Here is a 15,693-nt window from a genome sequence, read left to right on the forward strand (position 1 = left end):
ATTGAGGAAAAAAGACTCATCCAGTTAAGGCATGAGTTCTTAACTTATTTTTGTGACATGGATCCATTTGGTAAAGCCTGTGGACTACCCAGGAGGAAAAAAAGGTTTTTAAGTATGTAAAATATATGATATGAAGGAAATCAATTTTGCTGAAACAGTATCATTGAAATATGTTTTTTTTCTAAAAAGTGATTTACAGATCCCATATTTAAGAACCACTGATCTAAGTCAGATTGCCATTAATTTTCCATTATACTCTGTGTTAAATGAATGGATGAATGAATGAACAAATATTGAATGAATGATTTTATATGGACTTTCTAGGAATTCTAGGAAGGCAAAACTGTGATAAATTAGACATTCAAGACATTTATTGTGTCAACATTACATTTAGCTTGTAATCAAAGCTTAATTTCTATAAATTTTTATTTTTCCTGATAGAAATACCTAGCACTTATATAGCTTGATAGGTTTGCAGAGTGCTATGCATATGTTTATCTCATCTGATCCTTTTCTTCTGAATGTTCCCTAATTTACTGACTCAAAACCTTGAAACTGAAACTGATTTCAAATATGTGACATTTATGGATTTTAAGAAAGTACTGTAAGTTCTATTGTCCTGAAGCTAACAGTGTTATGATTGCTAAGAAACATGGCAACTCAAAGTTCATAGCCATGTCTGAGGAAAAAAGTGATATGGAGAGAATGACTGGTGATTTTTAGATTTCAAAAGAAAGAGGAACAACAAATATTGCTTTTTTTACTACAAAGCTCAATTTGACTGAATACCAACTCTTCACATTTCTGAAATCTATTAGAAGCTGAGTGTAGTGGCACATAACCTATAAATTTGTGCCATTGAGAGAGATTGAGGCTGGTAGATTGCTTAAACTTAATATTTTAAAAATATAGGAGGTCTAAAGTAAGTTGGGTGTCCACAACAAGTCTGGTACCAATATGGTAAATCCACGGGAGTGAAAAGCCACCAGGCTGCCTAAGGAGAGATGAACTGGCCCAGGTCAGAAATAGACCGTCATCTGTGCTGATCCAAAATGGGATCTGCCTGTGAGTGGCCACAATGCTTCTAGCCTGGGTAAGAGAGAGATTCAGTTGAGACGAAAAAAAGTGTGTGTCGGGAGGGGCAGGGGGAGCAGAGTGTAGAAAGAAAAGAAAAAGAAAAGAGTTTTATATTATTTATTTATATTGTAATTTTAATTAATTAAAAATGTAAATATCTTGACTTAAATTATCCTTGGAAAATTATTCAGGCATCCATTTGTGAATTTGAAAAAAATTAAGGATAAAATTAATGTTTTATATCTCATTTAGCATTTTCAAATGATGTTCATTAACTAGGTTTTTTTTTTCCTTTTTTGTCATTTTTCTTGCTACCAATGATAGCCAAGTGATCTAAGGAAACATCGGAGAAAGGTATTGTAGATATTTTAATTAAACATTACTGTATGAGTACTTAAAATGCATATTGTATTTTTATTAGACTAGTTAAAATTACTTTGCCATCAAAGGTAAGGAAGAAACACTGAATTATGGTACACCTCCCTAAATTGGTTAAATATGAGCATTTGACCTCTCAAGACTTCAGTTTCTTTATATAGATTTCATTTGACTTAAATTGCACATGCTATCCATATCAAAAAAAAATCTAGCTTTATAATTTCTGAAAATAATAAGGAAGGCTAATAAATCACTGAATATCCCAAGAAGAAACTAACATGGACTCTAACTCTAAATAATAAGCAAACAATCTAGAAAAATATATGTATAAAATCCAAAGTAGGCTTAAGAATTAATCTTCAAAAAGAAGCATAGTTTCACACTGATAACTGCTAACTCAGATGTCAATTTTGCATTTGTAATGAAATTTATAGAAATGTGAGAGATTGGTCAAACCATTCACGTTGGGAATACAAAGTGGATCCAAAACACACATTGCTATAATATGCCATGCAGCTTAAGAGGCAGCCAGTTGAGTTATTCAATCACTATACATCTATTGTATTTCAAGCCTTTACTTCCAATCCTTATGTCTACACAAAAAAAAAAGAGAGAGATCTAGTATCCCCCTCACAATTAAATTCATATGTGCTCCCTAGACTCCTAGAACTTCCTGAATGTATTGTTATTATTTCAGATAATTCACTGATAATATTCAGACTGCAATCTTTATATTTCTTCTTTATCAAAAGCTAATTCACAGAACATAAAAATGCAAGTATTAAAAAATGATTTATCCAGGGCTTTCAATACAATCTGACACCAAAATATTTACATTCAATTTCTTAATGTTGAAGTCATATTTGTCTTATAACACATTTTAACTCTTATTTTAAAATATCTGTTTCTGCTACATTAAGAAGAAATGATCATTTATCTTTAACAGACTCTATCTATGTAGCATAAGAAAAAATTATGTGATAACAATGTAGAGATTGATTTCTCCATGATAGATACAAGACTATTGGCAAATTCTGCTTGAATATAGGCCTCTGTTCCCTTATACCGAGTAATATAGTCTTTCCAAACAACCTGTGTTTAATTGACTTGTTCCTAGCAAATCTTCATGCCCACCTCCTTGTAAAGTTCATTTCAGCGAATCTCCTAATAATGAAAGTAATCCATCTATCCTTTCCAGGATTGTTCTGCTAAATCTTTTTCCTTGTACCAAAAACAGTATTTTTTTCCAATTTTTTCATGATTCTTATTAAACTTGTGTTATAATTAACTATGTTGGACTGGCTGATTTTAAAATATGTAGCCCTTTGAAGTTCTTCCCCCTCCCTTTTTTCCCCAGTTTTTACCTTCTTCAGACTTTTTTTTCTAAAGACTACAGAAGTAATCTACTATGACAAGTCTGATTATAGGTATCTGTTTTATTTTTTCTCCTGTCCTCAGTTCCATGGACTGGGACAAAAGTCTTTTCACAGGACCAGTTAAAGTTTTGGTCTGAGGAGTAAAGAATGACCCTGTCTGTAAGTTTCCATTGTAGAGTGGACCAAAACCTCAGGAATAGTGACACAGAACCATGAGAGTTGATATTCCAGGGATAGAAAATCGTATGCAGAACAGAATAGGTGGAACTAGGAACAAGAAGGATCTGAGAAAGGAGCAAATAGATGTGGTCTGGAGAGCAGGTCAAAAGATGTGATGTTGGCATCACAACGAGAGTATCTCAGTTTTTCAAAACTTTCCCAGTTTTCTACATTCACTTTCCTCAAGAAGTGTGCATCCCTTATCATGTGAGCCTCCCCTCCCTTTCCATTCCACCAACTCCCTTGAAATTGGCTGCAGAGGGATAGGACTCGTTGCCCACATTGCTCTCTAATGTGCAAGTGACCATCTGTCAGAGGTGGCAGATTCCTTGCTCAACGGTGAGTTGGACCAAATACATCAGTTTCTTAGCTGCTTGTATGAACTTTTAGGGAAAGACAGGGGAGGTGCTAGTTGACTAACACGTTTGAATTTTGGCTTTTTTATAAAAATGGTGATGTCAATAAAGTTGTCATATATACACACCAATATATGTGTGTGTATTTTATATACACACATATATGTTTGTGCGCCTATGCATCTATCATAATAACCAATATAATTTGGATAGTGCTATAGTATGATTTTTTTAAAATTAGAGTATAGGTTCGAGGGTAGATCTGTGTGTATTTCGTAATTATTTAAACGTCTTCATTTCTGTGGGAAGGTTTTATCTCCTCTCTCAATTTTGACCTTAGATCGCAGTGGTTGAAGAAGATGGTCGTGAAGACAAAGCAACGATAAAATGTGAGACATCTCCTCCCCCCACGCCAAGAGCGATCAGAATGACACATACACTTCCTTCATCCTATCACAATGAGGCCCGGAGGTAAGAGTCTTTTTACCCACAAATCTCTTCTTCTTTTGAAATCCCTACCATATGTAGTTCAGGCATGTCAACATAAAGAGCACATGATAATACATGCTTCTGGAGGGAATGGATCTCTCTGTAGTTATAGAAAGCTGGACTTCTCAAATGAGCTGTACGTGTTGACAAAGAACTAAAGCTGGACCCAACATTTGGAAGACCCAGACATTAGGAATCGGGTGTCAGTTTTCTTTTTTAATTTGAATTAGCATTTCATTAGCATAAGAAACTCTTTTTGGGGAGCTCCCTTTATCAGTTCAGACTATCACCTCCTCTGCAACTCATAATGGAAGAGAGTTGTCTGGAGCACTGAGGGGTGATCATAAGATCAGTATCATGGCAGAGGTAAAATGTGAACCTAGCTCTTTCTGAGTCCAAGGCAGCTGGGTGTTCCAGTGGATAGAGCACTAGGCCTGGAGTCAGGAAAACCTGAGTTTAGATCCAGCTTCACTTACTAGTTGTGACTCTGGGCAAGTCACTCTCTCTCTGGCTCAGTTTCCCCTTCTTTAAAAAGGGGAGGGACATACCTTACCCAACAAGTGGAAGGATACCCTGAGATATTAAAATGTGCTTAATACAGTGCCTGGCATACAGCAGGTGCTTAATAAATGTTTATTCCCTCTACAACCCTTCCAACTACCTCTATGTTATCACTCAAAACAGTCACTCTTAATAAGTACAGTTAAACTGTTTCATGTCCTGATTTTGATTTAAATAGTTTAAAATTGTATTTTTAAGGCTTGAGAGAGACAGTAAAGCCATAGAAAAATATACTTAATATTTTTGTAGAATACAGAGTTGGAATAGCAGGAATTCAACTCTGGCACTGGTTGTTAAGTCACTTTTATGGACACATTAATGTTAGAGTACAAAGGAATCTTAGAGCTTGTCCATAAATTTTTCTTTGCAGATGAGGAAAATCAAAATTTGGAGATGTTATTACTTCATATAGTGATCATAATATTGCTTCTTATTGTGATCATAAGATCGCAAAATTTGGACAGACTTCCTGAAATCTATCCCCAGACTCCTTTAGCATCAGTGCTTAAGAATCCCTGGACTCTCTAGAATAGATTCTAGCTCCAGGTCACTTAAGTCACTTGATGCTATAAAGTCACTTAACTACCCAAGGTTTTGTAGTTAGTAAATGGAATAGCCAAGATTCAAACTTAGGTCTTTCAGACTCCAAATCAATGCACTTTCCATTAATAGTGAAATCACAAGTATGGACAAAACAAGGTGGGAGCAGAGAGGGAGGGAGAGAATTTAGGGAGAAGAGAAAAAAGAATAGGATTCTTTGCTTCCCTTCTGTACAATTTACAGTTGAAAAAATAATCATGTATCATATAGATATAGCATCCCAAAGATTTTCTCACTGTTTAATGTTTTTCAGTAGTTTACCAGTGTCCTTGGAACCTGACAGCATCGGTCTTGGCAGTGCCAACAGCAGCCAAGATTCCCTCCACAAAGCCCCCAAAAAGAAAGGAATCAAGTCTTCAATAGGACGCTTGTTTGGTAAAAAAGAGAAGGCCCGGCTTGGACAGCTCAGTAAGAAACTGTGCTTTATTATCTTTCCCCTCTCATGCTCAGGCATTTTGGTGATCTGTCTATTCACACTGCAAGTTTTATTTTTCAGACATTTTTGTATGAGTGCATTTAAAATCTTTCCACTCTACAAAGTTGTGTTGATGACCACACTTGGGCCCAGTTTGGCTCTTCTATGATGGGTTTTTTTAAACAAAAGTTCTGACAAGTGTTAACGAAGAGGATTTTGTAGTGTTTTCCATTCCAGTTGTGTCTTCTGTAACAATTTTATAAATAATGTTGCTTGTGATAGGCCTTTCTTTTAAACAAAAGAAATGAAACAATCAGAGCTAACTGTGAAAATCCTAGAAAAACAAAGTGAATTTGTCAGACGTGAATAAAACAAAAGCCCCCAAGAAACATGATACCTAATTATCGAGTATTTTTTAAATGCCTGTTTTGTGCTGGGTGTTGTACTGGGTCTTAAAATGGAGAGAGAGAGAGAGGAAGGGAGGGAGGAAGGAGAGAGAGAGAGAGAGAGAGAGAGAGAGAGAGAGAGAGAGAGAGAGAGAATGAGAGAAAGAGAAAGTGTTGCTCCCCTCAAGGAGCTTCCAGGCTATAGGGGGAAGCAATGTGTACACGTGTAAGGAGACACTAAATTTATACAGAATTAAAAACCAGGGACTGATGGAGAAAAGGTAGGTCTTGGAGGTGGAAGTTGGGGACTCTATCAGCTAGGAAGATCAGTAAAGGCTTCATGTAAAACCTGACGTTTGATAACATCTGTGAAGGAAACCAGAGATTCTAATCAACAAGCCTTTACTAAGTTCCCATTATGTGTCAGGCATTCTGTTAGTCTCTGGGACATGAATACAAAGAATGAAATCATCCTTATTCTCAAGAAATCTGTATTCTAATGGGGAGATAGGTAGACGCACAGTGGAAATATAAAGAGAATAAATGCTAGGTAGTTAGAGAGGGCTGACAGTTTGGGGCCAGGTATAGAAGGGAGAGAATCAGGAAGGCTTCATGAAAAGAATGATGCTTAACCTATGTCTGGAATGGAGAGAGAAAGTCTATGAAGCAAATGTGAGGATAGATTATCTTTCAAGCAAGAGGAAAACTCATTGTAAGGTCAAGAAGATGGGTAGAGTTCTGCGTGCAAGGAAGAAAGAGGTCATGCAGACTGGATTGTAGCATGCTGGAAAGGGAATAATAGAGAGGTTGGAATAATAAATTGGGACCAAGTAGTGAAAGGCTTTAGAACTTAAATGGAGGAGTTAATATGTTATCTTGGAGGCAATAGGGAACCACTGGAGTTTATTGTGTAGGAGAATGACATGGGCATAGGTCTCCTCAAGGAAAATCACTTGGGTAGTTGTGTGGAATATTTACTAGAATAAGGAAACAATTGAGGCAGATAGACCAATTAGGAAGCTGTTGCAATAATGTAGACAAAAAGTTATAAAGGACTGGATGAAGATTATTGATATGAGAGTAGAGAGAAGGGATTGGATACAAAAAAATAATGTCATAGAGGTAGAAATGACAAGATTTGAAAACTAATTGGAGATGTGGGGTGAAGGGAGAGTGAGGCTTGGAGAATAATACCACAGTTTTAATCATGAGAGACTGAAAAAAGGTGGTGGCATCTTCAACAGAAATAGGGAAGTTTGGAAAAGAGATGAATTTGATCTGCTTTGGATCCGTAGACTGGGAAGTGTATTTGGAAGAGCCAACCAGAAATGTCCAATAGGCAGCTAGAGACACTGGCCTGAAAGTTGAGAGAAACACCAGGCCAGCTCTATGGGTCTGTGAATCATCCGTAGAGGTCATTTCACATGGAGGTGATAATTAAGCCCATGAAAGCAGATGAGTTCGCTGAGAGAAGAAAAGTGAGCCCACGAGAGAACCATAGTAACACAAACAATCCAGGGGTATGTTATGGAGGATGAACCAGCAAAGAGATGGAGAAGGTCTTCAGGGAGTTAGGAGGAGTTTCAGGAGAGAATGGTGTCATGAAATGTCAGGGAGGGGAAAGTATCCAGAGGGAGAAAGGAGGTCAAGAAGGATGAAAGTTGAAAATAAAACCCCTCAGATCTGGAATTAGGGAATCATCAATCATTTTCAAGGGAGCAATTTCAGTAGAGAAATGAATCAAGTAGGGAGCCAGATTGCATAGGATTGAGGAGTGATTGAGAAGGGAGGGAACAGAAACAATGAATATAGAGAGCTTTTTACCAAGAATTTGAGCAAGGAAGAGAGGGCAGCTAAATGGCATAGTAGATACAGTACCATTCCTGAAGTCAGGAGGACCTGAGTTCAAATCTAGCTATGTGACCCTGGGTAAGTCATTTAATCCTGATGGTCTCCAAAAAAAAAAAAAAGAAAGAAAGAAAAGAAGGGGAGGAGAGAGAAGGTCAGGCTATTTAGGGTCTAATACAGGATTTTTTTAAGATGGGAAAGATTTGGAAATTTTGAGGGCAGTAGGGGAGGAATGAGTCACTAGGCAGGGACAAGGTTGAAGCTATGAGAGAAGGGATGTTTGAGATAGAGCTAAGAATGCATTTCTATGCATTGGAGACACTCTGTGCAAAGCCTCAGAGAAGAGGGATGGAATGTTTTCTGTGAAGAACATCAGGAAGGCTACGTTGGCTGAAATAAAGAGTACGTGAAAGGAAGTAATATATAATTTGGATAAAAGTATAGGTTAGAACCAAGTAATGAGAGGTTGAAAAGGCCAAACTGGAGTTTGTTTGGAAACTTTTAAGCTGTTTTTTTTTAACCTTGTAATGACTTAGAGTTTCCAGACTTGTTGTGGAGTTGGCCAGGCTCGAATTTGAGGTTATACATTGTCATACAACTGACAATGGCTCTAGACCCAGACGTATAGAAGAGTCTCTTACAGGATGACTCTCTGGCACTATCATTTATCGTTAGGTCCTCCACCCTACAGATTTTCTTAGCTATTACATTTCTCCAAATGCCTAGTGATATCATGTATCCTTTTTTTTCCCCCTCAACTCCGATGTTAATAGTGCAGCATTTTATTTTTTCAGTTTTTGTTTGTCTCATCTTCATGTTTTCCTTAAGCTCTGTGTGGGAGGATGGCTAGAGTCAGTCTGACCACTAGGGCACAGTTTCACTCGTAACCTACAACACTACAGAAAAAAATGGAGTGATCGACTCAACAATACAGATTCCTCAGTGTCCATTTTTGTTTCCCAACCCAAGAAAACTCAGATTTATTCAAAAGCCAGGCTCCCCAGGCTTTAGCTTTCTGACTTGGTGCTGGGAGACTTTCTGAATATGGTATTTTTGGTTACCGGCTTTGGCCTGTAGTCTTCCAAAAAAATGTTTTTTTAAAATAAAGAAATCTTTCCAGACTTTCCCAGTATGAAACCTGCTGAGAGCATTAGAAACTGTAAGAAACTACTTTGCCAACAGCTGAGTGATTTAAGTGAAGAGTTGGATACAACTAACAGACTGAACAACAAAAAGAAGATGGGGTCAGTGGAGGGAAAACTTATTAGTTCTCTTAATATTTTAAGGGCTATTATTTTTTTAAATACATTAGATTTCTTCTGCATGCTCTTAGAGAGCTAAACTAGAAGCAACAAATGGAAATAGTGGAGATGCATTTTTGATCCAAGTATAATCACAGTCGGGCTCGTGTACTGAGAGCATACATTCTACATAAGGAAAAACTACAGTTACACAGGAGTGGGATGAGCTGCCCTGAGAACCAATGGATGCCTGTTCCCTTGGGGTCTTCAAGCAAAGGCTGGATAGCTACTTGTTGGGTGTGTTGTAGCAAAGGTTCTTATTTGAGGATAGGTTGGACTAGATGACCTCTGGGGCCTGACCTTCTCCCACTGAGATTCTGATTCTGCATCAGCGTGTCTGCCAGGTTGTCTTCATGAAAGGGAAGGTACAAAATAATGCTGGAAACACAGGTGAGGACATCATGAAGAGCCTTGACTGCCAAATCTTAGCATGGACAAAGCATGGATTTCATCTTAAGGCTTTTGGGGAATCCATAGTGGGTTTTGAAAAGCAAAATGACAAGGTCAAACAGCATATTTTGAAAAATTAAATTTCTCTAGTAACTACTTAAAAATGAATTACAAGAGAGAAAGAAACTAGATTTTGTTGCATTTTCATTTAGTATTTTAAAAAATGAACTTGCCCTATTCCTTATTTTTATTCTTTATTTTTTTATTATGAGGATAAAAATGAAAGTAACTCATGTTCTAATGCCTCAATATTGCAAAATATTTTTAATAAATTATCTCACTTTTTATAACAGCCTTGTGAAGGAGGTATTGGAAATTTTGCTATGCCCATTTTACAGAGAAGAAAACTATTGTTTAGAAAGGCTAGGTGATTTATCTAGGGTTACACAGCCAGGATCTAGCAAAGACAGAACTGGTACCCATGCCTGACCAGAGTTCTGTATATTCAGAATATTTCCAAACATGTCATTTTTCAATTACTTCAGTTTTGTTTATAGAAACTAAATATCCTATAATTGTCTCAGGATATGATTTAGCATTTCTGCTCTGCAGTGCTTTCCTTATTTATGTCTGTTCTCTTCCTCATCCCCTAAAACACTGTGTTCTTGAAAAAGAACTCACTTAAATAATAATATAGACTTTTCCTTGTTTTACTATGAAGGAAAGATTCATTTGACCACCTGGTGACTCAAAATGTTTCAGATTCTATTAAATGACTTTCCATCTGGGCTGATTAAGAATTTTTATAACTTTTGACTGAATTTGTTAATTCCCATTTACATTCCAAAAGACCTACTTTATTATCACTGGCAGATTATGCATAATAATTTATGAGTATACAGTAACTCAAATGTGTTAAAGAGAGCAATAAAATGAAAGTCATCACCAACTCATCCATGGAAAATTCAAGTCTTAAACAATAATCCTTAAGGGATACTTTAGTCTAACAGTGGATTACTTTCCTAGAATAATAGAATTTAGTGCCTTGCTTAAGTAAGTACTAAGATAAATAACCTTAAATTAGTCATGGGCACACTTTCTTACGGGTTGGAGGGGATCAAAGAAATTAGAATTTTCCATGATGGAAAAAAAGTTTGGAAATATTCATGGAACATATATATAATTGGATAAGATACATTTGTGATCCCCAAAATCAGATTCACTAAATCAGAGAAATGTGTTGGCATTTAAAAATGAAATTGCTTAAGCAATATCTCTTAGCACCAAAATCAAGGATACTGAGCTATGAGAGAGTAAAGTAAAGGTTTTAATGCTCTCAATGAGATTTTTAAAAGACAATCAGAGTAACCATCTTACCCTGTAATAGTATAATAAAAGGACTATGTGCTATGCAAAGCAATGGGACTTTGTTTCACTCCCCTCTTCCCCATGCCCACCCCCCTCCACTAACTCCATTGGCTAGCTCCCTATTACATCAAGAGCAAAATATCTTTTGGGGGGGTGAGAATTTAAATGTTTATAGGCTGAGTCTTCTCTACCTTTCCATCATTTCTTTCATGCTTATATATTGAATGACTTACTGTTTCACACATCTGTCTTTCATCTCAATAACAATCTGGCCCATGACTTTTGGTTGATTGTCATTGTTCAGTTGTCTTACTCTTCATGACCTCTTTTGGGATTTTCTTGGCAAAGATACTGGAGTGGTTTGCCAGTTCCATCTCCAATTCATTGAGGAAACTGAGGCAAACAGGAATAAGTGACTTGCCCAGATTCACACAACTAGTAAGTGTCTGAGGCCAGATTTGAACACAGGAAGATGAATCTTCTAGATTCCAAGCCCAGTGTTCTACCCACTGTTCCACCTAGCTGTCCAATCAGGCCCATAGTTGGTGCTTAACAAATGTTTATCAATCGATTCATAACTTTGTATTCTCTGACCATCACGTGAACAATGCACTTCCTTCTCACCCCCATCTCTTTAGAGTCTCTGATTTCTTTCAAGATTCACTTCAAGTTCTACCTTCTACTGTTCCCTTCCACTGCTGGTATCCCCCTCCCCAAATTACCTTGTGTGAGTTTGTGTTGTGTATTTAGAATAGGTAACATTTACATGACAAATTAAAGTTTGTAACTTTGCTTTACATATGTTATCTCAGATTATACTTATATATGTATATCTTATCTCCTTCTTAGAATGTAATACCCTTGAGGGCAGGGACCTTTTCACTTTTGTCTTTGCATTCCCATCCCATAATTTAGTGACACTTTGTGAGTGTTTAATAAATGTTTATTAATCGATTGATTAAAAAGCAAACAGCCACATTTGGATTATTACTCTTGAAGTACTCTTGAAGTAGGAGGCAAGTTGCTTGTTTTACTAGGGCTCAATTATTGTAAAAATGTTGCAAAATTATGGGTTTTTTTTCTCTAAGATTTAGCATTAACTAAACCTCTCTAATCTTGACAGTATCCACAGTTTGAACTTGAACTTTAAAACTAAATAAATGGCTTAATAGAATTATCTAATGGTAATGGCCCCTTTGTTCTTTAAGTTTTTTTTTTCTGAGTCTAACCAATACCAAAAAGAAAGAATATAGAAGGAAATGCTCATTTTTATAGTTCAATAGATAATTTATGAGTTAATTATCCACTTAAGAGCCCTGAAAGAAATAATTGCATTGTAAATTGCAATAGTTTTACTGTTAGTGCCCAGCGTGTTTTTATTTCTCCCCTTTTCTGCCCTGAGGCTGTGTATACTCTATGAACCAAAAACATTGGCATTAAACCAAGCGTTTTCAGATCTGCTAGGGAATGACACTGTACTCACCAGGGGTTTTTGATGAAAGTTTTTAGAATTTTCAAAGCACTTACATAAGACGAAAATAATTAGACTGAGTATAAGAACCATTATTCTTTAGGAAGAAAAAAACAGTTGACTTCTGAAAGTCAGCACACATTTTTCCCCCAGTGTTTTTAACATAGTTAATATATCAAGTTGTATACACCTTATAATAGTGTATATTTGTATACTTATGTAACATTACAAACGTGCAAGCTTTAAAAATGGAGGAAGATTAGGGCAGATGGGTAATACAGTGGATAGAGTGCTGGACCTGGAGTCAGGGAGACTCCTCTTCTTGAGTTCAAATCTGGCCTCAGATACTTACTGTAAGCTGTGTGACTCTGGGCAAGTCACTTAACCTTGGTGCCTTGGTTTGTTCACCTGTAAAGTGAGCTGGAGAGGGAAATGGCAAACCACTCCAGTCTCTTGGCTAAGAAAACCCTAAATGGGATCACAAAGACTCAGACACAACTGAAAGGGCTGAATAACAACAATAACAAGGGGAAGGAGATAGAGTTCAAATCTGGCCTCAGATACCTACTGTAAGCTGTGTGACCCTGGGCAAGTCACTTAACCTGAAAGGATTGAATAACAACAACAAGGGGAAGGAGGTAGAGTTTGAGAGAGAGATGAGGAGAGAGAGAGAGAGAGAGAGAAAGAGAGAGAGAGAGAGAGAGAGATCATTGACCATTTTTTTTGTTTAAAAAAAAACCTTTCCATATACTCTTTCCTTTAACCCCAACTTAATCCTCTTATGAAATATTTACCTGCTGAAAGTATGCACCTAGAATTTATTAGGAAAAAAAAAGGCAGGGGTAGTAATCATGATCTCAGACGAAGTTAAAGCTAAAATAGATTTAATCAAAAGAGAAAAAATATGGAAACCACACTATATATCAGCTGTATTAATATTGTTTTAGACTATTGAAAATGACTAGACATTATAAGGCTGGAATATTGCTGTGCTGTAGGAAATGATGAGTTGGTGGATTTAGAAAAATATAGAAAGACTCAGAGTTATGATGGAAAATGTTATCAATCCTCAGAGAAACAGAGGACAAACAAGTATAGGAGGGTCTTATATACGTGCATATGAATGTGTATGAGTGTGATTATAGATATGTATGTGTATGCATGTATGTATATGTACTTGTGTCTGTATATATGTATTCATTCACATTTACATATATGTATATATACATATGTGTACATACACGTGTGTGTGTGTTTGTGTGTGTGCAACAACATAATAAAGAGTTTGGAGTCCGAGCCTGAAGTCAGAAAAGGCATTTATTATTCTTTCTCATGAGAAAGGACGCCACCCAAGCAGTAGAGGTTGGGGGGGGCTTTAATTATATTTTACGTTTATTCAGTCTGAATAAATGGGTGTCCCCTGAACAAAATACAGGAGAGTACAAAGGACTCAGATGGACACCAGTCCTTTTATTGACCCCACCCTTCGAATCTCCTGCCAGGCTCTTCATTGGCCAGATTGTAACCCCCTGACTGCCTACGTCATGCCCTCCTCAAATGGCTCCTTTAAAAATGCTTACAAGCCTCTAACCTTTCACCTGAGAGCTCTGATTAGAACCAGTTCTAACCAGGGATACTTTCTGTGGAAACAAAACTGCCCCCCCAACCCTGCTTCTTACCATATCTATATAAATATATCTATATATATATCTATATATCCATGCTTAACTGTAGCCTTCTTGGGGAAGAGTAAGGAAGGGGGTAAAAGGAACAAAGTAAAAACTGCACAGCAGAGAACAAAAGAAACTTTCAAAGAAGCAAAGATGTGTATTATTTATTATTTAGGCTTTTTTGAAATGGAAATTTATTGCTATGTATTTTGAATCCTCTCTTACATTCTGCTGTACACATGAGTGCTTTTTTTCTTATTGTGTATTTAACATTTAGTATTTAAGTTTAAAATAAATTATTTTTTTAAAAAGTATGTGCCTGTTTATAATTCAGTGTAATTCAACACATGTACTATGCTAGACATTTGGGATACAAATATGCAACTTACAGTTTATTTGGGGGAGGGGTGATGATGAAAAAGAAAAGCTTAGCAGCTTGTTCACTTTTAAGTACTTAATAGATTCCACATAGTTGTATTAATATGATCTAATCTAAAGTATTTCTTCATAGGAGGTTTTATGGAGACGGAAGCTGCAGCACAGGAATCTCTAGGGTTAGGCAAACTTGGAACTCAAGCTGAGAAGGACCGGCGACTAAAGAAAAAGTAGGTTTAACAATTTCCTCTCCCTTAGACAATATTGATATAAAATGTTAGTATTTTTATTTGTTTGGTGAGTCAAAAACAGTCAAATTTGAAAACTGGAAAGGCAAAATAATGCTTTGATGTTTCCTTGTGTTTTTTTTTTAAATTATAGATTCTCAATTCATATTTCCTTGATGTATTGGACACAGATTTCAAATGCTTTGTATAAAGTACTCAGTTGTAGTAGTAATAAATAATTTCTTCAGGAGAAGGTTAGGGGATGGAGACAGGACTTGGGATTTTATTAATATACAGGGAATTCCCAGATGGGGTTACTTTCCCTACTGGTAGAGTCCCTTTCTCTATAGTTTACACCATCTGAGCCCTACCCCACCTCACCAAAATCGTAGAAATTCAAAAAAGGAAATTTACAGTAAATGCATCCAGATGCATGGATTCAGCTTGGAGCTTTTAATTACTTCAGTATTTGAATTGGGTTAGGATGAGACAGCATTTTTTTTTCCCTTTTCTGCCCACAATGGGATTAGGTATCTCACTTGATAGGTTCTCTAATTGGAAGAATTAATAATACCCCAACCACCTACTTTCTTCTTTTCTTGCACTCAGAGTTCTGGTTAGCCATTCTTTGATCCAACTATGCAAGAAGGGAAACCTTTTACTGCATCTTTTAAAAAAGAAAAAAAAATAGAAGGCAGGAATGTTTTTGTTATCTAGTGAATGTATAATTATTTCAGAATCCCAACAGACCAGTGACTTCTTGTTTCACATCTGTCAGGAAACTGACAGCATATCTTTTCATTCACATAAAGTGGGTAATGGTTAAATGCCTTGTGAAAGTGATATATTATGAATCACAGCAGCTGCTAGAAAATAAAGTTGTCTCATAAAGAGAGAAAGGAAAAAAACACATGTATAGGATGCTTCCAGTGTCATCCCAGACATCTGTGAGGGGAAAAAAAAAAGGTGGCTAGAGGAGGTACTTTGAAAGCAAAGATGTTTTCCCCTTCCCCATAATTTGCTCTTTTGCTTTTCCCTTTTTTCTTCCTGAGATTCATTCTCATCTTTTGTATCCACAACATTTCTTTCCACTCTTCAGTTCTAAGAGTTGAATGATACTCAGTTCCACATCAGTCTCTCCTTGCCTGGAGACACCCTTAGAGGGTGTCATGCACCACTAAACCAT

General features: G+C 36.6%; 1 protein-coding gene across 1 annotated transcript in view; it reads left to right on the forward strand.

Moving 5' to 3' along the window:
- PPFIA2 (PTPRF interacting protein alpha 2) overlaps window positions 1-15,693 on the forward strand; it is a 420,320-nt gene that overhangs the window by 331,869 nt on the left and 72,758 nt on the right. The window contains 4 exon segments of the mRNA XM_036759390.1: window positions 1,402-1,431; window positions 3,747-3,877; window positions 5,310-5,464; window positions 14,417-14,510. Of these exon segments, the coding sequence (XP_036615285.1) occupies window positions 1,402-1,431; window positions 3,747-3,877; window positions 5,310-5,464; window positions 14,417-14,510 (410 nt within the window).

The sequence above is a fragment of the Trichosurus vulpecula genome, chromosome 5 (genome assembly GCF_011100635.1).
Source record: "Trichosurus vulpecula isolate mTriVul1 chromosome 5, mTriVul1.pri, whole genome shotgun sequence".
Taxonomy (NCBI): Eukaryota; Metazoa; Chordata; class Mammalia; order Diprotodontia; family Phalangeridae; genus Trichosurus; species Trichosurus vulpecula.